This window comes from Lissotriton helveticus, chromosome 12 (genome assembly GCF_964261635.1).
Source record: "Lissotriton helveticus chromosome 12, aLisHel1.1, whole genome shotgun sequence".
Taxonomy (NCBI): Eukaryota; Metazoa; Chordata; class Amphibia; order Caudata; family Salamandridae; genus Lissotriton; species Lissotriton helveticus.
In genome coordinates this window covers 309,034,412-309,058,539 of record NC_136073.1, presented here as the reverse complement: position 1 = coordinate 309,058,539, position 24,128 = coordinate 309,034,412, and the positions used below count along the sequence as shown (strand labels likewise).

The window sequence follows — 24,128 nt, the reverse complement described above, 5'->3', positions numbered from 1 at the left end:
CAGGTGTAGGGGCCACAAATCGCAAGGGCAAATAGAGTTCTTGGGCCTCATTTATGAAAAGTGACGCTACTGCGCCCTCCTTGCGACACCAATGATGCGTCATATTTACAGTATGACGCATCATGGCGCAAGGAGTTACAGATACGTCAGTATTTCTGACGTATCTGTAGGCGCAAAAGTGACACATTGCTGGAGTGTGTCACAAAAGTGATGCAACTCCAGCAATGTGTCCTTTCACATGGGGCAAGCCCCACGTGAAAGGGTTTGTGTCAGTCTTACGCCTGCTGTGAGGCAGGAGCAAGAATTTGACTCATTTGTGTCCTAGAAGTGGCACAGTGAAATCTTATAGATTTCACTGCGTCACTTCTATGACCCTGTCTTGCGTCAAAACGCCCACCCTGCAAAAATTATACCTGGCGCAGGTATAATGTAACGCAGGGGTTTACAAAGTGATGCATCTACCTAGATGCGTCACTTTGTAAATATGGCGCAACAAGGCACATATTTATGCCACTGGTGCGTCACAAAAAGTGACGCACCGGCGGCGTAAAAGTGACGCAAGGGCTCATAAATGAGGCCCCTTGAGTTGTTTGCATACCGTAGAAAATAAAACGCCATGAGCTCTCCGCTTGTTCTTCCCCCAATCTGAGGTGTCAAATTCCGAATCAGCTGAAACTTTCTACTAATTTGCGCAGACCGCAAAAACTCAAAGTAGCAGGTGTGCAGTGGGAACGTGTATTTTGTGGCCCCATCGTGTTTGGGTCAACAGATTTGCACTGCGTCACATAATTTGCTCAAGTGAATGCTGGGATTACAACTAGGGAGCTTATTTACAAGCCCTTTGCGCTGTAGGTGCCTCACTTTTAATATGGGAAAAAGTGACGCACTGACGGCTCTCGGGGCTTGTAAATAAGCCCCTAGATCTCTAGTTCCCCTAGAGCTCATCACCTTCTTATGGTGCTTATTTACAAGTCCTTTGCACCGCAGGTGCGTTACTTTAAATATGGGAAAAAGTGACGCACCAGCGGCGCAAGGGGTTTGTAAATAAGCCCCTCGTGCGTGCGTTAAAGCAGTGTTTTGGGTATAAGAATATTATGGGAATTTAAAATGATACGGTTGTTGCCTGAGATCCTTTTCCTATTTTTCCCAGATTGTGGTCTATGTTAAGTACACAGGGTTAAAGGCCAATAATCATTGGCAAATATAAGTTTGCTATCTCAGTCCTCTTATCGGAGTCGCTGTTCTGCACTGGGCGGCTACTGCTGAACTTTGCTCATGAAAACACATCGAGTGATTAGAATAGGATAAGTCTGCTGTCACTGACGACTGCTGTTATCCAACAGTTGTTATTCGCAGTTGAAACTCATTAAGATAATATAATCACAGGTGAATCTAAGCACGTGTAGTCAGCGCTGGCTTTAGGGCTGCGCGACTGGTACCGCGCACTGTGTGCCAAACTGGGGTGGGGGGTGCTGCATTTTGAAATATCTTATTGGTTAAAAGCACCTGCGTTATCATAAAGTAGCACAGAGGGTTAATGTGCCTGCTGCAAAGCACGTGTAACACGCAGATTACAGAATTGTATTTTAAGTAGATAGCGCAGTGGAATACTGCCTTTGTCACAGAGATCCTTTTGTTACTTTCAGTTCATAAGTTACAGTCCTTGTATTATAGCATCATGTGGTATAAACTGGCATCAAAGAGCTCCAAACAAACTGCAAGGCATATGTTTAGAGCAGGGCTCGAGTCGGGGTACCACGCGGGTTGTCGGCGTCCCCCAACTTATTTTACTGGGAGCTCGAGAACTGGAGCAAATGGAGCCACACATTCACTCTTTGGCCTCTCTGGGGCGAGATCGGAGCTCATTCAGAACGCTGCTCACCCGCTGGCTTCTCTGATGCAATTGCATCTAAGGGGTGAGCGAGGGGAAGCAATGAGTCTGATAGTTCAAGCCACCTTTTCATGACGTCACTTCCTGTCGTGACATCAGCGTCCCCCCCACTTCTTTTTTTCGGACTTGTACCCTGGTTTAGATCCTTATCCCCCCCCCCGTCCCGCCCCCTCCCCCCCAGCTCTTGTCCTAGGACAGAGGTGGGTGAGCCACTGAAAGCTCAAGCCATGCTCGAGCCTGAAGCCTGGCTCTGGCTCAGCTCGAGATCCTGTTGAAACCTTGAGCCCTTAGAAAGCTGAGTTTTCATGTCAACTCACTTGGACACCTAAATGCAGCTCAGCTCACATGTACCATACAGGCACTGGATAACCCAATACCTCAAACTTTTAGAAATGACACCTTTTGGCTTTGCCAATACTTAGTAAAGTCAATTTCGTTAATAATACAAAATTGCCATCAAGCGAAGAGAATTTACAAATGTTAATAAATTCAAAGTATTTTCTTACCTAAAATAACAATGTATATCCCTCCCTCTATCCAGGCTGTGGCATTAGGACCAGGGATGCCGACTTTGGAACTGGGGAATCGGTTTGAGTCTCAGCATCGGCCTTACATCCTGTGATTCTAGTCAAATCACTTAATATAACCATGCCTTTAAACAAATGAATGTGACCTTGTGTAATGTAACTGGTGCCCATGTAAAGTGCTCCAGGCCCTTCGGGTCGAATTCATGCTATATAAAAACTGCATCCCTAATATATGGAAAGGCTTATTAGCAGGGATGCGCCTGTCAAGATGCGACACGTAAAAATACTCTTGCGCCACCACGGAGGCATTGTATTTACAATGTAGCGCACCATGGGGCAAGGATAGACAGATGAGTGTTGCAGCTTGTGTCATAAGGGCAGCGCATTGCTGGAGTCGTGTCGCATTTGGGACGCAACTCCAACAATGCTTAGGGGCAGCCTATACTTATTTGTATTGTGTCACTCCTTACACCTGCTTCAAGCAGGCGTAAGGCATAAGGTTTTGACGCAGTGGCATCGTAAAAGTGACTCAGTGAAATCTTGTAGATTTCACTGCGTCACTTTTACGAGGCTCACTTTTACGAGGCTTCCTGGCGACGGAACGCCCACCCTTCACACATTATACCTGACGCAGGTATAATGTAGCTCAGGGCTATACAACGTATCGCATCTCCCTAGATGCGTCACGTTGTAAATATGTTGCTTAGTGGCGCATTGTTTATGATGCCGCTGCGTCACAGAAGTGACGCAACGGTGTTGTAAAGATGTCGCAAGGGGCTGGTAAATCTTCCCCATTGTATTTGTCATAAGTCTTCGGGTTCGATTGGTAGCTTCCTTCTGGATATCTTGAATTTTGGATGACGGGATTAGTTACAATGTATTGAACAAATCTCTCAGTACATCTGTGTCATGTTTGCTTTCTGACACTTAATTTATATTTATGTCCCTAAAATAGTTTTGCATTTAATTTTCCCGAGACCTCACGTAACAATCAGTTCAGAAAATAGTGTCACTTTGATCATACTGCGCCCCGTTCAGAATAAACTAATTGGATGTGGACTGTAGATTATGAATCGCCTTCTCTGTCAACTGAACAGGATTGGCAGTGGTTTTGTTTTGCTTGTAAAGATTTTTTTCATTTTTGATTTTGACAGATAAAAACATACATGGTACAGTCTGTCACAAGTATCATGCAAATAAAGACATAGTGCATTGATTAAATATCCCAAATCTATACAACATATTGAGTGCTCTGTAACAAAGGAGCCTACAGCTAGGAAAGGGTCAATGGCAATCCCCCGGGCTGACTATCCAGTCTCCCCCAGATCTTCAGGTGTTTGTGTGGGCAACTGTGTGCCTTTTATATAGTGATTTCCAGAGCCAAGAAATTCACTAAACCCTTCACCTATTCTTCCACCTTCAACTTTTTTTGCTACATAATTTTTTTGCAATATCCCCTTTCACCAGTACCATGCCTAGATTAATAAATTACATTTTATATCTGTTAGAATCAATTTGGCTAGTAATGTGGAGAAGTGTCAGTTTAATTCTGTTGTCTGTTGCCCATTCAGTTGCCTTGTTCTGCAACAACATTCTGCAAATCCTTTACAAGGCAACTGAACTGAATAACTATCGCTATTTACTGGATCCTATCTTGGCTTCCAGCTATTCTTCTTCTCTAAAACACCAATGTTCCTCCCTCATATTTCCATGAGTTTGGTGAAGGAATCAGGTGTTTAACATTAGTGTTTTATGGAGGGATATTTTATGTTGTCCCACATCTCCCATTAACAATTTGCCTTCACGTATTTTAAAGTCTAGCGGGTCTGTGATGTTTTAATACAGAATAATATGGTATGTCAAATCTGTAGATTTTGGAAGAACTTGCTTTTATACATTACAAAGTTGTTTGGTAGGTCAGCAAATGTGCAAATATTTCTTCCAGACATTACATCTCTCAATTTTGATATCCTTATATCTTCCCATTTTTGAAACCCATGAGGGAATGAGAGGCACCCCCCGCGTCTAGGGGAGGGGTGCCTTTAGTGGGATTTTAGTGCCGAGGGAACGGTTTCGTTTCCCTGAAAGTGGGCAAGGGGAGGGACGCCTGAAATGCGAGTAAAGAAGGAGGTGCATGGGCGATCCCTCCCCTTAGTTGATAAAATAGCTTGAACCAGCCATGTGCCCAACCATAGAGGGATTTTTATGTGTCAATTTACAGGGCCATCCCAAATCCAGCAGAGTATTTTGCCATATTTTGATTTCGGTTTGTGTTGTGTGGGAAGATCTTGGCCATTTTCCGCCCATACAAGTAATGTTTAGGGTGTGTTCCTCTAATGGCCCATTTCTCCATGTCAAACAGAGGTTCTTGCATAGTGTTCTTACATCATTGATTAACTATCACAAGCTATGAGGCACAGTAGTATGCTTCTATATTCGCTGCTCTGATCTCCAAACTTAAGGAGACATATAACACTTGCCCATCGATATATAGTGACCCCCCCCAGCACTCCACATGAAGATGTGGACCATCAATATCAGTTGTACACAATAAGTGTGGGGAAAAGCGCAAGGATAGTTTAGCAGTTGGTACAGAATCCTCATGAGTGACACTATTTTAATGATCGATGCCCTTCCCAGAAGGGAGAGAGTGGTGCAATGACTATAATGTTAACTCATTGCACAGTTTGTTGGCATGGAGGGCAAGATACATTACCACAACTAAGTTGGGTCTGACGATACATACACTCCCAAATATCAAAAACCTTCATATGCCAATTGCAGCCAAGCAGCCCGCTGAATATAAATTGGTATTGCCTTAAGTGCGAAAACTATTGATTTGTCATGATTCCTCAGAAGACTTGAATATTTAAGAAGACCTTAAGGATGTGATGCACCCGTGGGCCACATTAAACAGGCTCTTGTAGGTAGATAAGGGGGTTTCATCATGGAGTGAAACCCTGTCATTAAGTATGAGGGACCATTCAAACCCCTTCACCAGGGCACCTCTTCTGATCCACTCCATCAGTGGTTCAATGGCAATGGCACAGAGTAAGGGGGAGAGTGGGCATACCGGACGAGTGGCCCTGCAGATAAGGAACGGCTGTAAGAGAGCCTCCTCCCCCCAGTTTGGGAATCCCTCTGAGAAGTTAGGATAACTGGTGCTGGTAAGACATAACTTATCGTTTAGTCTCATAATTGAGGCATAGTTATGATTTTCAGCCATATTTTATATTCTACTTGAGTTGTTTTTGACGAGGATATATGATTGAAAATGAAGGAGACCCCATCTAATGCCTCTCTATAAAAAAATGCGACTTGGCTGGAAAAGGATCGGGCTAGATGTAGGTAAATAGGTTTCACCGATTCTAAAATACCGAATTTTACCGATTCGGTATTTTAGAATCGGTAAATCCTATGTAGGTAATTATTCTGTACAAATTACTGAATCGTTAAGATTCGGTAATTACTGAATCGGTAATTGCCATTTATTCCTATGGGCCTCCAGGCCCATAGGAATGAATGGCAATTACCGATTCGGTAATTACCGATTCGGTATACAAAGGGGAAGTACATTGAAGGGTGGCAGGGTGTCACTTTGACACCCTGTTGCATCCCTCAATTGTGTATGGGTGCACATGTTGCAGACATACATTCCCTAAGGGCATGTATGTCTGCAACATGGCACTGAAGCAATTTGAATAAAATTGCTTTTTGTTTTTTTTCGTTATTTACCACCAACTTGTAGTTGGTGGTAAATAACGAATTCCAAAAAGGGGAAAGCACTCAATTGAGTGCTCCCTACATTGCAAATTCGGTAATTTACCGATTCGGTATTTTAAGGAATCGGTAATTTACGGATTCCTTAAAATACCGAATCGGTAAATTACCGAATTTGCAATTTAGGGCCCCCTACATCCCAAATGCCCAATACCGGTCGGTAACGGCCGAAATTCGGTAATTTCGGCCGTTACCGACCGGTATTGGGCCACCTACATCTGGCCCTAAAATCCTTTCCCATTTCAGTATTCGAGATGATAAAGTGAAAGACATATGAGGCTCACCACCATTTCCTTTAACTGTAAGTAAGTAAATAAGGTCCTGTTTTGGGAAGACAACTGTTACAAGAGCTTTGTTTGATGGAAAAGATGTCCCTTGTTGATGCAGCACCAGAGTGATCAACTCAAAGTTGCCATTATAATAACATTGACTGCATTTCTTTGCACAGTGGATACACAATATTTTTCAACTAAGACGCAGTGCTGACGACTGTTGCGTCTTATTTGATGAAGACATCGGTGTTTCTGGTAACTCTTCCTGCTACCTCACTCTCACATTACACAGAACTTCACAGGCACTTTGAATACATCTCAAGACACTAAGGAGGGACAATCTAACCTCAAGACATGCTTGACTTGACAGAGCTGAATTTGTGCAAAGGTAACTATGTCTATGGCTAGGCTACTGACCCTACACTACCCACTCATAAAATATCAGTAGTAAACTTAACACGAAAATACCCTATTAACACAAAAATCACAAAAAGGACATGAATTCAAAGACTCATTTAAGCCCTTCGATGAGAGACTTTGAACTTCATATTAATAATAATAATAAATGAGTTTCTAAAGCTCCTGGTTATACTAACTAGTATGTCCCCGCGCTGCATTACCATAATGCTTTCGTTTTTTAATGCACAATGTATCTCTTGCTGTGGTGTTGTTGATACAACTGAAATATAAAATCAAAATTATCAGACTTTTGTGGTTGAAAGCATTGCATTTTATAGCTATTGGTGATTGTTATTTTTTTTACATTAAATTTCTTTCATTGGCATCTTGAAATTGATATCTTCTACACTCATTACACAGCATTTTTTCCAGAATCCTTCTCAGAGACCTTCCCCTGTAAGATTAAAACAATATGTTAAGACCATCACTGGACTTCCAGCCTGCTTTCATGCAATTTCTCCACTTTCCTCCAGCTGCACCACTTTTGAGAGACTGATATAGCTATTTTGCAGTGGTGCTTTATCATAGTCACCGTGGAGCATGCCCTTTGCCAGTCCTGTCATCAGGCCCGGACTGGCCGTTGCAGGCACCGGGCAATCCCCCGGTCGGCCGCGAGGGTAGGGGCCGGTTTTGGGCCCCAGGGGGCCGGTTTTGTTACAGGGTCGTTTTTTGCAGCATAGCTGCAAAAACGGCACTGTAACAAAATCGGCCGAAAACCGGCCCTAGCAAAGAGCGCGGGCGCACCCCCCAACCCCCCCCTGGGGGGTGGGGGGAGCCGGCCGAGCACTTTGCCAGGGCCGGTTTCGGTTCCCAGTCCGGCCCTGCCTGTCATTCACACTGGCAGAATGGGTGTCCAGGATAGAAACAGAAAAACGCCTTGGCCTGTGTGCTTCTTGGTCTCTTAAACAGGTTTCTGGGAGAGAGTCCCAGAGTGCATGTCAATGAAAATGGTGTGCATTCGTTAACCCCTTCGCTGCGGCGGCAATTCCGCTGCAGCGCTAGGGGTGCGGGGGGGCCACGCGGCGCTCCCATGCTCGTGACGGAACCGCTCCGTCACGAGCCTCAGGCGCGCTGTGCTTGTGACGGAGCGGTTCCGTCATGGCCCCGCCCGCTCAATATAACGCGCCGCGCAGGCGCAAAATCAGCGCCGCGCAGGCGCGCCGAGCGGGCCGTGACGGAACCGCTCCGTCACCAGCACAGAGCGACCGAGGCTGGTGACGGAGCGGTTCCGTCACCAGCATGGGAGGGGTTAAGGCAGCAGGGCTAAGGCCCCAATTGATGTGTTGACAGAAAGGGTACTCCATCACAATGGCAATGGAGTATCCTTCCCGCCAACATACTGGTCCACCCACCAAATTTAAAAGCGGGCACACCATAGTTTGGCAACAACAGAGACTATTCCATCTTCACAATGGCCAAGCTACTAAGATGGCTCAACAGAGTAAGGGCCGTCAGAGAACTGGCTATATCACAGCCCACTCAGTTTAGATGGGTAAACATATAACCGTTTTTACTACCTGTCACCACCAGGAAAACCCTAGCTGTAAGGCGCAGTAAAAACATAAAAGTGCCACCTTTGCCATGAAAGATAAATCCCATTGTGATGGAGGCATTGTGTTTTTTTAAATTCAAAAACAAAATTCCAGTACAATGCATGAACAAGAACCTCCTTGTCTGTAGTTCCTGTGAATGCTTGAAATGTCCCGATAAACATTCCCGATAGATATTTCTAAATTTGTCTGTTGGGTCCACCGCCAGGGTGACAGAACCTGACAGAGGACAGCCAGACCACCTAAAATTAAAAAAAGGGCCCTAAGTCTCTCCTTTAAGATGTCGCAGCACCGTATGAGAGAGTGTTGTTGTGAATTTCTGCAGCGTTTAAAGGACGCGTAGTTGTTTTTAAGCGGGAACTTTTTCCTGCAGAGCAAAGAGCAACAGTAACATTGAGTAGATTCTGGGTCACTCTCCTTGAGAGATTACGAGTTTGAGAGGTACATTTAGTTCAGATCTTATTGTTGGTGCAAATAGCTGATATATATTCAATAATTTGGTTTTACCCACATGAGTTTTTCAACAAAGCCACTTATGAACACCGAGCATCTCTACCGTCACAGGTTAAATAATGTTTACGCTTTATGTTCTCTATTAATGGGTGTACCCCTACACCCATATGTGCCCTCTTTTTTTATCCCCCAAATATGTCTTAAACAATCTCCTACTATTAACATGTCTTCTTTTACTAACATCCTTAATGTTGTTTCCTCTGTCCGTTGTATGTTAAAAAGCCAGTAACATTTTGCATTCTGACAAACAATATTCAGAGGCATTACTTTCCTGTTTTTCATATTTTTATAGATTGTGAAGTATGACATTGTTACAAAAAAAATGCTAATCTGGGAGGAGGATCACTGCTGGCCGGCAGAGCCTTTATTTGTACCAAGCCCAGATGCCAAGGAAGAGGATGATGGTAAGAGAGTAGCTATTGCTTTTTGAGCAGCCGAAACATTCTTGGCAATTCAACTCCACATGCCATGTGCCCTTGCTTACCTAAACCTTTGCACTTTTTGGTTTTTACTTCTTTTCTCTCATATCTGTTGCATCTCTTCTTTTTCTCAAGCACACTTGTCTCATTAGCTTTACATTATTTCCTCCCACTTTCTACTTCTTAATTTACTTGCACTCTAGGCAGTTCCCAAGTTTCAAGTGGAAAGCACAGTGGTGGCTGCTACGGAACAGAAGTGGTGGGCAGAGCGGGGGTAAAAAAAATTAAAAGATAACTTACCTGCCGGCCGCTGCCTCTCCTCCGTCTTCATTTTTTCCTGTTGACTCCCAGCAGCACACAGGCTTCCAGACTCCCTTAAGCCAATCAAGACACTGTGTTGATGCTGGAAATAGTATTACCAGCCTAACAGCAGCGCATTGATTGGTCTGAGCAGCCTAGTTTGCAGCTCAGAAATTTGCTGGGAGCCTAGTACTGTTCTCCACCCGGCTGTGCAACACAGCCTGGGTTGGAGAAATGCTAAGTGAGCATGTCAGTTTGGCCTTCTTAAGACGTATGACCAAACCGACATGCGCACTTATGGTGCCCACTACTCCTCCTCCCTGCTCCGTCATGATAGCCCAGCTCTGCCCCATCTAAGACTGTCTCAGTCCTGAAAATAAAATAATAACATAGTTATATTATCATTTTATTTTACCTTTTTGCACTGCTCAGAGAGCAGTGGTTTGGCGCTCCTCCGCCTTAAGCTGCCACGGGGAAAGTAACTCATTTATATGCAACACTTTACAACAACGCCGACACTCAAAAGCTCTTAAACTTCTCACCTCAATTGTTTGTTGGGATCTACCCAGAGTTCCCTACTTCCTTTTTGTGTGTGTGTGTGTGTGTGCTGATAGAAAGTTAGATAGATAGGTAGATAGATAGATAGATAGATAGATAGATAGATAGATAGATAGATAGATAGATAGATAGATAGATAGATAGATAGATAGATAGATAGATAGATAGATAGATAGATAGATAGATAGACAGATATACGTTCTGACCTTAGAATGCAATGGAGATAGGAGTATATGAATGTGACCCAGATGAAGCGATAGTATTTGCATTACACATGTTGGTAAAGTATTGATTGGATACAATTTTGTGAATAAATTAAATACGTGATTAAAATGTTTTGCCCTCCGCATTGTCTTGACTTTATTTTGTAATTACCTATACCAGGTGATTATACTGGTAATACCAGAGGGAGCAGAGTGCCGGTGGAATCTGTAGTGTCATTGTCTGATTTAGTGTTAGAGCACTGCGGATGCAACAGTGTTTGGCTAAAGCTATAGGTAAAGCTGAGCCCTATTGGCTTTGACAATGCTTGTTTAAATAAAGCGTTAGGAGGTCCATCCTTCATTTCAATGTGAAGAAAAACAAACAAGCGTCTAATTTTATTCACAACTCTGAAAAATCCACTTAAATGAATGGTTTAACAAACCCTCAGGCATTATAAGATTGTCTGCCATTGTCGGCCTCCTTCAGAAGATAGCGCCCTACTCTTACAGGTATAGCAGGTGTTTTATCCTAAGTGCAACTTGCGATTCAATAAACCTTGAGCGATAGTAACCAACGTGTTAACATTATTTCATATTTCAAGAGAACATTAGTCAATGCTGCCACCTAGTGCTACACATTGCACTTTCAATTGAGACACCTTGGTGACAGAATAATAAATAGCTTGTACCCTTCTCACGGGCGTGAGTGTGCTACAGTGTATATATCAGACGCTTAAAGTGCGGTTGGAGACGAGAGATAAACACATCATGCAAGAACAGAACAAGGCTGTTTTATTTACTGGGTAAATTCAGGGCGCTCCACAACAATGCAGGGTGAGCTCAGCCTTGGCGCTTGTGCCTGTGTGGCCCAAAAGCATGCTCAGATGTACAAAGAGCTATTGTCCCGCTCACAACTGAATATTCTGATGTTCTGCATTCTATCATGGAGCAGACATACCAGATAACACAAACCTTCCCAGGCACGTACAGAAACACATAGAGACACGCGCACACAGACAACATACTTGATACACACGTTACTTTGAACCAGGACGCAAAATACAAATAATAACAAGCATTTACAATGCAATAGGTCTCGCAGCATTAAAGTTTGAGCTATTGGCATTGTATATTACAATGTGTTGCATTAATTTGTTATCAAACTCTGAATTGTTTTATAAAGATTGATTGCAAACTGTCAAATGTTGCTGAATAGTAAGCAACGTTGTGAATAATATTGTTTGCTAGTCATCCTTGGGTACCAGAGTACTTCACTTGAGGCAGAGGTATTATCTTTAGACTACAGGTGCCGGTGCCGCTTGAGCTAGAAACAGGGCCAGCCACTCACTACTCTGCACTCACTACTCACCACTCACCACTCACTACTCTACTCACTACTCACTACTCTACTCACCACTCACTACTCTACTCACTACTCACTACTCTACTCACTACTCTACTCACTACTCACTACTCTGCACTCACCACTCTGCACTCACCACTCTGCACTCACCACTCTGCACTCACCACTCTGCACTCACTACTCTGCACTCACTACTCTGCACTCACTACTCTGCACCCACTACTCTGCACTCACTACTCTGCCTCACTACTCTGCACTCACTACTCTGCACTCACTACCCTGCACTCACTACTCTGCACTCTGCACTCACTACTCTGCACTCTGCACTCACTACTCTGCACTCTGCACTCACTACTCTGCACACTGCACTCACTACTCTGCACTCACTACTCTGCACTCACTACTCTGCACTCACTACTCTGCACTCACTACTCTGCACTCACTACTCTGCACTCACTACTCTGCACTCACCACTCTGCACTCACCACTCTGCACTCACCACTCTACACTCACTACTCTGCACTCACCACTCTGCACTCACTACTCTGCACTCACTACTCTGCACTCACCACTCTGCACTCACCACTCTGCACTCACTACACTGCACTCAATACTCTGCACTCACTACACTGCACTCACTACTCTGCACTCTGCACTCACTACTCTGCACTCACTACTCTGCACTCACTACTCTGCACTCACTACTCTGCCCTCACTACTCTGCACTCACTACTCTGCACTCTGCACTCACTACTCTGCACTCACTACTCTGCACTCACCACTCTGCACTCACTACTCTGCACTCACCACTCTGCACTCACCACTCTGCACTCACTACACTGCACTCACTACTCTGCACACTCACTCTGCACTCACTACTCCGCACACTCACTCTGCACTCACTACTCTGCACTCACTACTCTGCACTCACTACTCACTCGGCACTCACTACTCTGCACACTCACTCTGCACTCACTACTCTGCACACTCACTCTGCACTCACTACTCTGCACACTCACTCTGCACTCACTACTCTGCACTCACTACTCTGCACACTCACTCTGCACTCACTACTCTGCACACTCATTCTGCACACACTACTCACTACTCTGCACACTCACTCTGCACTCACTACTCTGCACACTCACTCTGCACTCACTACTCTGCACACTCACTCTGCACTCACTACTCTGCACACTCACTCTACACTCACTACTCTGCACACTCACTCTACACTCACTACTCTGCACACTCACTCTGCACTCACTACTCTGCACACTCACTCTGCACTCACTACTCTGCACACTCACTCTGCACTCACTACTCTGCACACTCACTCTGCACTCACTACTCTGCACACTCACTCTGCACTCACTACTCTGCACACTCACTCTACACTCACTACTCTGCACAAGGGTAAGAACACCGCCTTCATTCTTTGAGTCAGGCTAGCCTTAAAACTTTAAGAGCCTGAGCTCCTAACATATCTTCACTAAAGGGTCGGGTGTGGTATATCACAAGCTGAGGTGTACTTTTCTAGCTCGATCTTTTTCAAAAGACACCCAATGTATTTTTTTTATTGAATCTGACCCTCCCCCACTCCCCATTTATTCTTTACGAAATCTGTTTTGAGGAATGGTCCTGTTCACTACCTCTTCAGAAAAGTGGTCAAAGAGTTCACAAATGTAGTCATGACTACTTAAATACAGAGGTATGATTCTTGGCACACTGGAACCCACTGTTCTCTTGTTGTTATCCTCATTAAGGGTTAGCATCGACTGTGCTCCGAGGTATGAATAATCACTACTGTCTGGTTCAATACTCCCAGTACATGCACTACGATTCCTATTGATTGTACCCTCTACAGCAGATCAATTATTGAGGTTGAGTTCGCAAGTATACAGGCTAATCTGGACATGTGCAATCACTACTTGAGGGGTCATTATCCCTTCCCTTGCATTAAGTGTGGAAGCATTTTCGCCACATTCTAGGTTCCAATGGTCAGCTGCATTCTCAGCCCGAAGAAGGTTTTTTTGTGTGTATCTGCGTCTATATTGTGGAACACCTTACCGGCATGCATTTGCAGAGAATCAAATCTACTTCAGTTCAGAAAACAGGTAAAGACATGTCTCATTAATTGCATCAGAGTTAGCATTCATTATTGTAATCTCACGGCGTCATGTTGTCCCTGGGCAACGTTTTATTAACTTACGAGAGTAGCGTCACCAAGTTTTAAAACGTTAATACCCCCAGGGCGAGACGTTTCTACTCCTTCACGCCGACAACTCTTTGGTACCCCGGGGGTGTCAACTACAGCTCACTTCTGTTTTTCGTGAGAAGTCCTGCCTCCTCGTGCTTCTGTCTCGAGCGCGCTCTCGTTTCTCCTCCCTCCTCTCCTTACCTCCTCCCGCAAGCTCGGCCCTGCCTCCCACCGCTTTCCAAGGCAAGCCGCTCAGTGACGCCCCCCTGCAGTCGGTGGAAGCGCACTTCAGCTGCCCCACTCCCCGCGCCTCTCGATGTCAGCCTCCCGGCGGAGCTCTCCCGGTTACATTTCCGTTGCTTCAGATCTGAGCGCGTAAAGGTAAAGCCGCAGCCGGAGCTTGGGAGGGAGCTGGGCTGGTGTTCGGGAAGCAGGGAGAGAAGGGTGCTTGGGACCGACCAATGAATGCAGCTTGTATGCGCGTGTGTGTATGTGGGGGGGGGGGTCACTCTGTATGTATGTGGCCGCTGGTGTGTGTTTGCGCATGCGTGTGTGCTTCATAGGAGACAGCGCCTGGCCGCAGCGCTCGTTCGCGTGCGCGTGTCACTTTCAAATCGCCTCCATGCGCGCGGCCAGGGCTGTCTCCTGGGAAGCACACATGCCGACAAAAGGGGCTCGGCGGAGACGCGCTTCGCGCGGCTAGCCGAGACCTAAAAGAATATTGCTTTTTCACAGGCAAGCTCCTTGTGGACTGGAATGCATCGAAGCATTTTGGTCTCTTTACCGCTCTTTATTCCTAGCATCTCTTTTCCACAACTTCTTCTGTGATCTTACCTCTGCCCCAATTATCTCCAGGTCATTATTTTCCCTTCAACAAATGGAACTTCTTCACCCCAACCTTTCACACTCCACCATCGATCGGCCGTTGTGCTGCACGGGAAACGGTCACTACAACGCGGCCGTTTCAACGAAAACCTTAACCACGCATGCATTACAACGCATGCGTGGTTACAACGAAAGCCTTTACCACGCATACGTTTACTACGAGGTACGTAGTAAAGGCATGTGTGGTAAAGGGTACAATTAAAAAAAGGGGGGCGGGGGGGGGGCTTCCCCCCCCCCAAACAAAAACACTAACCTTTAGTCGAGATGTGCAGGCAATCGGCGTCGTAGAGGAAGGAAACGGCCGTTTCTTATTTACTACGTATGACGTCACCACGGAAAAATACGTGGAGAAGGATATGCGTGAAAATAGTATTCCGTTGTAGCGCATGCGTGGTAAAGGCATGCGTTACAATGGAGTTCGTTGTAAGAACATACAACCGTGATGCACACATGCCCTTTTTCTTCCTGCACATCACCCACCCAGATAACTGTAGAAAGGGAAAAACTGTGTCTTCCAGGTACACATTCCAAAGTAAACCTATGCTCCTAAAATTGTGTTACCCACTTGCAAATCTGCTTCGAAATTTGATCTATTTCTTTATTGGTGAACACTTATTTTAGAGGTTGGCAATTCCTGCCAATCTGCTACCAGTTATGGGTGTCTCGAAAAAAATGAATAGCCCAATACCCACCAGCGCATCTATTTTAATAACAGTGCATTGCAATTTAGACTTCTTCAGCCACCAAGAAGCTAACACAATTGTGCACCACCACTGTTCCACATGTGCCTGCATTATGCACATTCACATATGGGGTTTTTGGTCAAAACTCCTTTATACTGTTGCCTGTCCCAACTTCTCTTTTAACTTCATGCTCTGTGCCCACTTTAAATGTACTCCTTTTTCATCAATCTTCTCAAATGAATTGTTCCTTTGGCTGTATTCCTACTTAATTTGGAAAAGAACTCTACAACCTAGAAATTATTCACGTGCTCTTTAAGCTGGCTCTGGTGGTTCCACAGTTGTTTTGAGAAGACTATTCTTCTGACTCTCCATCTAACCACTAACTACAGTCCCTAGTTCTCTTCCCATTCAAGCAACACCTGTATTTTGCTCTCTTCCCCATAGACCCTTTAAGACAATACTTGTAACACCTTCATCAATGTCACACCATGCCCCTGTGCTCCAGCGGCAACCACTCGAATACCATTCAAGAAAAAATATGGTTAAGAAGCACCAATGAACAGGTGACTCGGTGGTAGCCTGCTGCCGGTGACATCAGACCGAATGGCATTTAACTCACTGACTCTGGACGCAGGTTTTTCTAATAAAATAATAATAATCCAGAGAGGAAAACACATTGACATCACCCACTAAGGAGGCAATTCCCTCTATATTGGGGAAATAATGTATTTTTAAAAACACATTTTTGTTCAATTTCCCATGATTCAGACAGCACCTTTTTGCTCCTGTCAGCTTCCTCACTACCACCACAGGAATGACCCACACAGTTGTAGATATATATGTACTGATATTCATATTGCACAAGCCTAGTTAGGAAGCAGATACAGTAAAGGTGTGCTTTAGGGGATGATCCCTTAGGTATTGATTCACCCAAATACCAGGGGTAGTGGAAGTGAAATCACAAACCCTTTGACTTTAATGAGATTGCAGGAAGTGGCATCATATAACTTTTGACCCATTTTTCTTCAAAAAGGCATGCACATGACCCTACCATCACACTCACCTTCTCTTACAACCCTTTACACTAGGTCATTCTCACTCGCTTACATCTGCTGTTAATCTCACTCATAGTTACTAACACTCAGACCCAGGTTTGCTAACTCTTTGCACCATGTTTGTGTAACTTTTTGCGATGCTAACTCAGCACACATTGTGAGAGCCACCCCTGTGTTCTTGGCACTTTTTGGCCACCTTTGAGGCCATGGGTTGCATTGACAGTGCCAGAGGTCACAAGCGGCAAGGCCGGGGTCACAGCTGCGACCCCTGGCTGCCTTTAAATAACGTCCATTGATGATACAAATTCGTGTACATCAGAAGAAGGTTTTACATATTTGGGATGTACGACATTACAACGCATGCTTTTACCACGCATGCTTTTACATCGCAAGTTTTACAACGCATACCATTACAACGCATAGTGCTTTGGGGCGCTGGATAGTGAATAGTTTAATTTACTATTCCAACTCCAGTCCCCGTGGATAGTAGGGAAGGTGTTGAATAGTACATTAAACCTATTCCCTATCCTAGAGCGCAATGCGTTGTAATGGTTTGCGTTGTAAAAGTTGCGTCGTAAAGGCACTGCGTGATAAAAGTTGCGTTGTAAAGGATGTTTCCCACATATTTGAATTACACATTTACAATTTACACATTTGCAACTGCATTACATAGCATTCCACACACACACACTCACACACACATATATATATATATATTTTATTTATTTATTTATTTATTTGTAATTTTATGCAGAAGGATTTTAAGTGATTTGCTCAGAATCACACAGTTGCTGCAGTCAAATGCCAAAGTCAATAATCCGCATGTTCAAAGGTAGATTCCAAAGTCGGCAATACAGCTGTTAGACCACATCTGCTTTATACATGATATCTTTCTGAGACAACATATCAGTGTCTTACATTAAGGCATTCCTCAAGGTAAACTGAACATTCATCTCTCTTTGCACCTTTGGTACCGCTCCCTCTACCAATGTAATCTTATGTACAAAACCTTTAAAAACCTTAATTAAGCCTGTAAAACTTGAGGAAACTCATGTAACTCCCAACCATCTTCCACTAAGTCTACATGGCCTGGCAAAACCTGGGTTCATTCTGGAGATCTAATTTAAAACATTACCTTTTTTAGGTCTCGCCTGAGCCGGCGCATGTGATGCTCTGCGAGACATTTAGTAAGCGGGGTTTTGAAAGTGCTACCCCATGCTTTTGATGGCCTAGCGCTACGCTTATGCATGCACCCGCCAGCTTTCACCATCCAAGGCGCTATCTGTACCGTGATCAGTTTCACTTTCGCACCCGCGCACACACAACTCCCGTTCGCAGCTGCACGTCTGCATTCTCGTCTCAGGTCAGGTTACTTGATCAGGAAGATACCGTTCCCACTTCAAAGATCTGTAAATAACAGATGTAATCATAACCCATGTTAATAGTACCACACTCACCGACCTTGGATATTGCTGGTATTAAATAAAATAATTAAAATGCCTCAGCTTTTGCCTGCCAAAAGTTCCACCTGAAACCCGCCCCCCCTCCTGAAACTTCCGTCGAGGCTCATTCGGGTGAGTACCTGCACTTCTTTTCTCCCTATTTAAAGCACTGATTTATACTTTACTGCTGCTCGTCAACACAGACTTTAGAAAACAACTAACTAGCATCGAAAATAATGAACGTGCATATTGGAAAAGACAACTTGTAAATCACGGGAAGCAATGAGGCTGGGATGGAAAGAGTCAGACGCCGGAAGTTTAACCACACCCGATAGGTCAGGGTGGCATACTAAATAGCAAGATATTGTATCTGCAAAGAGTTCTCCCCCAGAGCAAAGCCCCCGGACATTTGTTTCGAGTGCAGGCAACTCCTGCCAGCAGTAGCTCAATGTCAGGGAACTGCAGGCCCGGATCAGGTTACGCCACATGGGTGGGTGATTGGAACCGTATGCGCATTCCTGCCCCGCGATTGAGCTTCCCTTTAATGACAGTATAGTGACAAACAGGCCAGGAAGAATGTCCGCAGGCCGCTAGTAATCAGAAACAGATGTTTGGCGAGGCACAGTGCCTCCGCCGCAGGGCCGCCTCCCTCTGCCCCCAATCCGCCCGCACTGGGGGCAACAGCATCCGGCAGGCCGCTGCCATATTTTCAGGGTCTCCTCACTAATATGGCAGTGCAGCCACAGAAACAGGCCAGAAAAGCAAACACACAATACCGCGCTCTTCCAAGAACAAGCAGCACGGCGTGAAACCAGCATGCTACTCAGTTGGTTCAGTCCACAAATGCCAGGAGTTCCACGCACATACGCCGACATTTCAGACACTAAGGAAAGGCAGCTGCGTAAAGTGCATTCTCGACTTACATCACGCAGGCTGCCAACAGCAAAGAGTTGTATTCTTTCTGCAGAACGCTTTTAAATGAGGATTTTGTGTTATAACTCGGACTCAAGGAGCTTGGCAGAGTCTAAGGGGGAAGGGGTAACACTATATTTTTGGGCTCACGTTGTTTCTGACGCAATCTAATTGCCAGTGATTTGACCAGCTTTCGTGTTTTTAGCATTTTGTATTTTCTAATGATGTCAACCCTTCAAGCTCATGAATGCAAAGATTCTGAAGTCGATCTAAATTATCGTCTGTCGTTTGCAGTGAGCTGGCATCAATCTTTCCATTTATAAATGGTTTTGCTTCACCCACGTGCCTCTCGCACTGTGTTTCCCTATTCTTGCGGAGGTCGTTGATCAACTGGTATTGCTGTTGATTGATTATGCAGAGTCCTATACTGTATTATTTATCCTTCTTCATCTGACATGGTTAAACAAAATGGTGCTGCGTGTTCCTCCTTCTGCTGTTTTATGCCGGGATTGTGAGCTCAGGACTCATGCAGTGACAAGTACAGGAGCTTCACTTGTTTTATCTGCCAGGTCTTTGTGATAGAGCGCGCGAGGCCACCCGACCAACAGTTTTCGCCGTTTCCGGCTTCAGGGCCCATATACTTTTCAAATCACCATATACATCGATCAGGTGACTTCACGAGCTCTATCGAGTTGGTGTGTGTGTGTTCCCTGCTACCAAATTTCAGTGCACCCGACTTACCATCCACCGACACGGGTGCCTAATGACCACAATGAATCAGGGAGCTAGCTGTAAAAAGAAAGGCAGCAAAATACAAACCCAACCAATAACATTCAAATACTGTTTTAAATGACCACGGACAACTGGAAGTTTTAAAATGTTTATCTAAAGTTCAATATTTTCTTGCATGAGATACAGTAAAATAAGGCAATCAATAACCAAGATAACGTAAATCACATAGGCAGAAAGAAATAATGACAGAGTAATCATCAAAGTACTAATAAAATGTAACGAGAAAAGATACTATATAAGTCAGTATTATCTAGACAGTGATAGACTAAGTGTGTGTGACTATAGAAGAACTTATAATGAATAACACGCTTCACTTAAGGTGAAAGGGCCTTTGAACAACCTAGGCAACAAAGTTCTAGACCATATCAGGAAATGACACACTGCTATGCAAAATATAATTTCTAACAATTGAGAAGACATAGGAATAACTTTGCAAAATTATAAATGACTGTTCAATAGTTTGCGGAAAGGCATGGAAATATAACATATGCAATGTTTAACTTTATTAAAGCAAAAGTTAGAAATTCAGAAGGTGCAAGAATTTCAAGAGGTTCAGAGTGATATTTACCTAGAAAAAGGTGTGGAAACCAAACCCTGGCCACGGGTCAGTTAAGGACAGGAAACCCTCAAGGAAGGATACCCCTCAAAGGACAGCAGGTGCAGAATGGACACCCAGGATAGGACAGGATACCCTCGGAATAGGAATCAGGACAGGACCCTCAGGACAGGACAGCAAACCCTCAGGACAGGACCCTCTTCAGGACAGGACCGGAACCCACAGTTCGGAAGCAACGCCTGCGCTCCACCCGCTCTGCAGCTATCGATCAAGACCCCGATTGGGTCAACGAACTCCCAGCTAAGTGCCTTGCCAGCACTTTAAGGTTCAGTAAAACCTTAGTCTATGGTCAAATTCGGACAGAGTGCTCCGCAGCGCTCTGTATCTTCAGTCACCTATTGAGTGCGTTGGGTCAGTGACAGGTCAGCTAAACCAGACAAGTCGGACGGTTCACTAGGTGAACCCAGGGTAGATATACAGTTTGGGGACAGTGTACCACCCCCCAATGTTGCAAAGTGTCAGAATCCCTCAATTTCGATTGGTCCTAAGGTAGGGTTTGGGTAACACACCAATCACAATACACGATTTGAAGCCTTCATTTACATATTTGGGTACCGCCTAGCAGATTTGGGGTTCCCATGAGCTAACAGTAGCGCAACAATACATTGTATCACATAAGGAGCCACATTCGCTGTTCTCGCAGGGCAGAGGTGACTTTCTCAGGAGCATCTCGCCCATCACTGCCAGCTGGCTATGTTCCATCAGCCAAGGTCCCTCGTGCTGCCGAATGTCGCACAGGCGCAGAAGGGACCTCCAATATGGCTCTCCTCTCACTCAGACCCCCATTGCCCGCGGTACATGAAAAGTAAGCGAAAACAAATTAATACATAATAATGTCATTATGAAAAACACATCACAGGGTTGGTACTTTTAACTCATCATCAAGAAATAAACTTATGCAATTAAATGTTAGCTACATTGACACAGACACAAGAGCAGTGGCACGAGCAGTACCACATGATAAGCACAGCTATGAATTACGCATGCGCACAACTTTCCCTCCACTTCTGCAGACGCGTCAGGACACGTGAGTGTGGCTGACGCATGCGCAGTGACTAAAATACAAGCGGCGGCCATTTTAGGGGACACGAGTAATTATTTTAGTAAAACACATGTGCAAGCTTCACGGTCTTTCTCCAAACTAAATATAAATGTTAGTAAAACATACACGGGTTACCTTGTTACACATAAACGAGGTTCTTGATTTCGGCAAGCCGCAAAATATGCAAAGCTTTGCTTCATCAATCCCCTCTTTGATGATATCTACTATCATCACAAACTATACTGGAACCAGATGCCAACTTTCTTTCACACTTTATAAAGTTCTATTTCTTCCAGCAACCGCTCTAACTTTTCTCTTTCAGTTTTAGCAGGGTGAGAAGTTTTCACCTTTTTGTATATCTGATCATTCACTTCCTCTAATTCAATCTCATCCACACTTCGTTTCACTCCTCTTGCATTTACCTCATGCTTTTTGGTGCGCCTGCGGTATTTACAGCATAAGAAAATGGAAAGTATAATAAGACCTATAATACCAATTGGCATCAGAATTTTGAATAATAAGCTTTTACCTATGCTAGCAAGCCAATGACCTACATTTGAGAGACCATCTACCAGTCTCTTCCAGGCACTATCAACCTCGAGTGGTTTGAGTTCCTTTGCCAAATTAGTAATGTTTTTCACATATCTTTTGATCTGTACACTTTTATCCGGAATATAAGTGCAACAATGTTGCGCCTTCAACATCCGGCAGACTCCGCCCTCTTTCGCTAATAAGGTGTCAAGAGCAAGTCGATTTTGTAAAACCATTGATCTGATCGCAACCATTTCAGTATTGACCAGCAGAAATCCATGAGCTGTTTCAGTAGACAGCACATCTACTATAGTAGACAATTTGCAAATTCTGTGAGTGTTCAGAACCACTCCCACTCCAGGTATCAGTGCACTGAAAATACTACCCATAATTTCACCTATACTTTCTCTTTTACTACGCACTAAGCCGTTAGTATCTTCATTGCTTCCAGCTTTTCCATTCACATGGTATATTTTCGGGAAAACAATGCCAAAGTAGCAGCTCCCATACCAGTGATCCGGCAATTTGAAATAAGCCTTGTCCCCACAAATATAATAAATTCCAGGAAACACAGGCTCTGACCCATTTTTGAAACCCCAACCTCCAATTACCTTGTAATTATGTTCGCATTCACTGGAACCAATGAAAACATTATTATAATAGCTAGTCTTCTCGCGGTGAAGACATAGCTTGCCTTTCTTTTCAAAATCCAGCAACAGAGCAGGACCCGCTCCACCAGATGAGGTGCCTTCCATGTTTTCTGCCCACTTTGGCTTTTTCTGACTTTCGTCATTAGCCTTCTTCTGAATTTTAATTCTCCTTTTCTCTGCCATGTTCAGGAACATCTTTTCCTGCTCACGCAAAGAACAAGTCAAGTTATCTCTGTGTGCGTCTGCTATGTCAATGTTCCCTATAGTCAGAAAATAGTCTCCCATATATCTTATGGTGTCAGTTTTGGTATGTACAGGATTCAAGTTCCCACGTATAGGAAGTTCAGAAAAGATCACGTCATTGTTAGAGTAATAATACTGTAACGGTCCCCTTTTGTAAAATAAACTAGCTAAAATGCTACAGGAAATTCCATATGTTAATGGCAGATGATGGTATGTCACGCCTTCAGCCACCGAAGTAGGTAGCTTCATGCAGACATAGCAATCTTCAATTTCCATAGTCTCTACATAGTGTATTAACAAGTTTGCGAAAACATTTAAATGTGTCCTGTTCTTCATGCCATGATAATGTAGTCCTTTCTCATCTGATGCTTCTAAGTCTCGTTTAGTTTGTCTCAATGCTCTCTCATGTCTTTCTACACTCTGTGTTGTCAGCTCCTCATTGTCAGTATTTACAACTTCAGTAGGGACAATGTTAGTATCTTTACTTACAGCAAAGGGAATGAAAATTGTTAATCCTATCCAGATAACTATCAGTACTACTACACTACATATACACACCTTGCAACACGTCTTAAAACGGCTGCAACTAGGACTACCATTCACTGTTGTATCAGACATTTTAGCTCAGAAGGAGTGTTCTCACCCCTCTTTTTTACTTTTTACACAACTAGCTTACTTTGTGCAAATTCACGGTGGTTCGTCTTCCTCTTCAGCTGAGTACTCTGGGACAGGTTCTCCGTCGCTCACGTCAGTTATATCAAGATCTTCAAGTTCTTCCAAAACCAGTGTCCATTCAGGAGACTTGTACTTTTTGTTTTGTCTTTTTATTCGCTCACTCCTTCTTTTGGAAGAATCCTCTTCTTGCTCTGCTATTCGAGCACTTCTTCTTGCTTCTGCACGTTTTTCTTCCACTGTCTTTATCCTTAGTCTCAGTCTTTTTACAAACCTAGGCTCAAGGTTGTTTCTTTTCTTTAGTCTCTTAGTCGGTACTTTGATTTCACTTTCTTTTCTTATTCTCTTGTTCTCTTTATCTTGTGGTAATTCTTCTCCACTTTCTTCTCCTACTTCCCTTATCTGACTAGTTCCAGGGCTAGCATCAAATCCTTCTGCCTGGTTGCTAATCTGGCCTTGTTCAGGAATATTTTGTTTTTGACTTTCGATTGTCTCTGTTTCTGTTCCTGTTTCCTGAACCCGTTTTTCTAACTCTATCTGATCCTGTTCAAGCACTTCGATCTCTTGATT

At 44.1% G+C, this 24,128-nt stretch overlaps 1 protein-coding gene across 1 annotated transcript in view; it reads left to right on the top strand.

Moving 5' to 3' along the window:
* BCO1 (beta-carotene oxygenase 1) overlaps positions 1–24,128 on the top strand; it is a 236,689-nt gene that overhangs the window by 189,446 nt on the left and 23,115 nt on the right. The window contains exon 10 of the mRNA XM_078670768.1: positions 9,285–9,396. Within this exon, the coding sequence (XP_078526894.1) occupies positions 9,285–9,396 (112 nt within the window). The remainder of the gene's footprint in view (positions 1–9,284; positions 9,397–24,128) is intronic.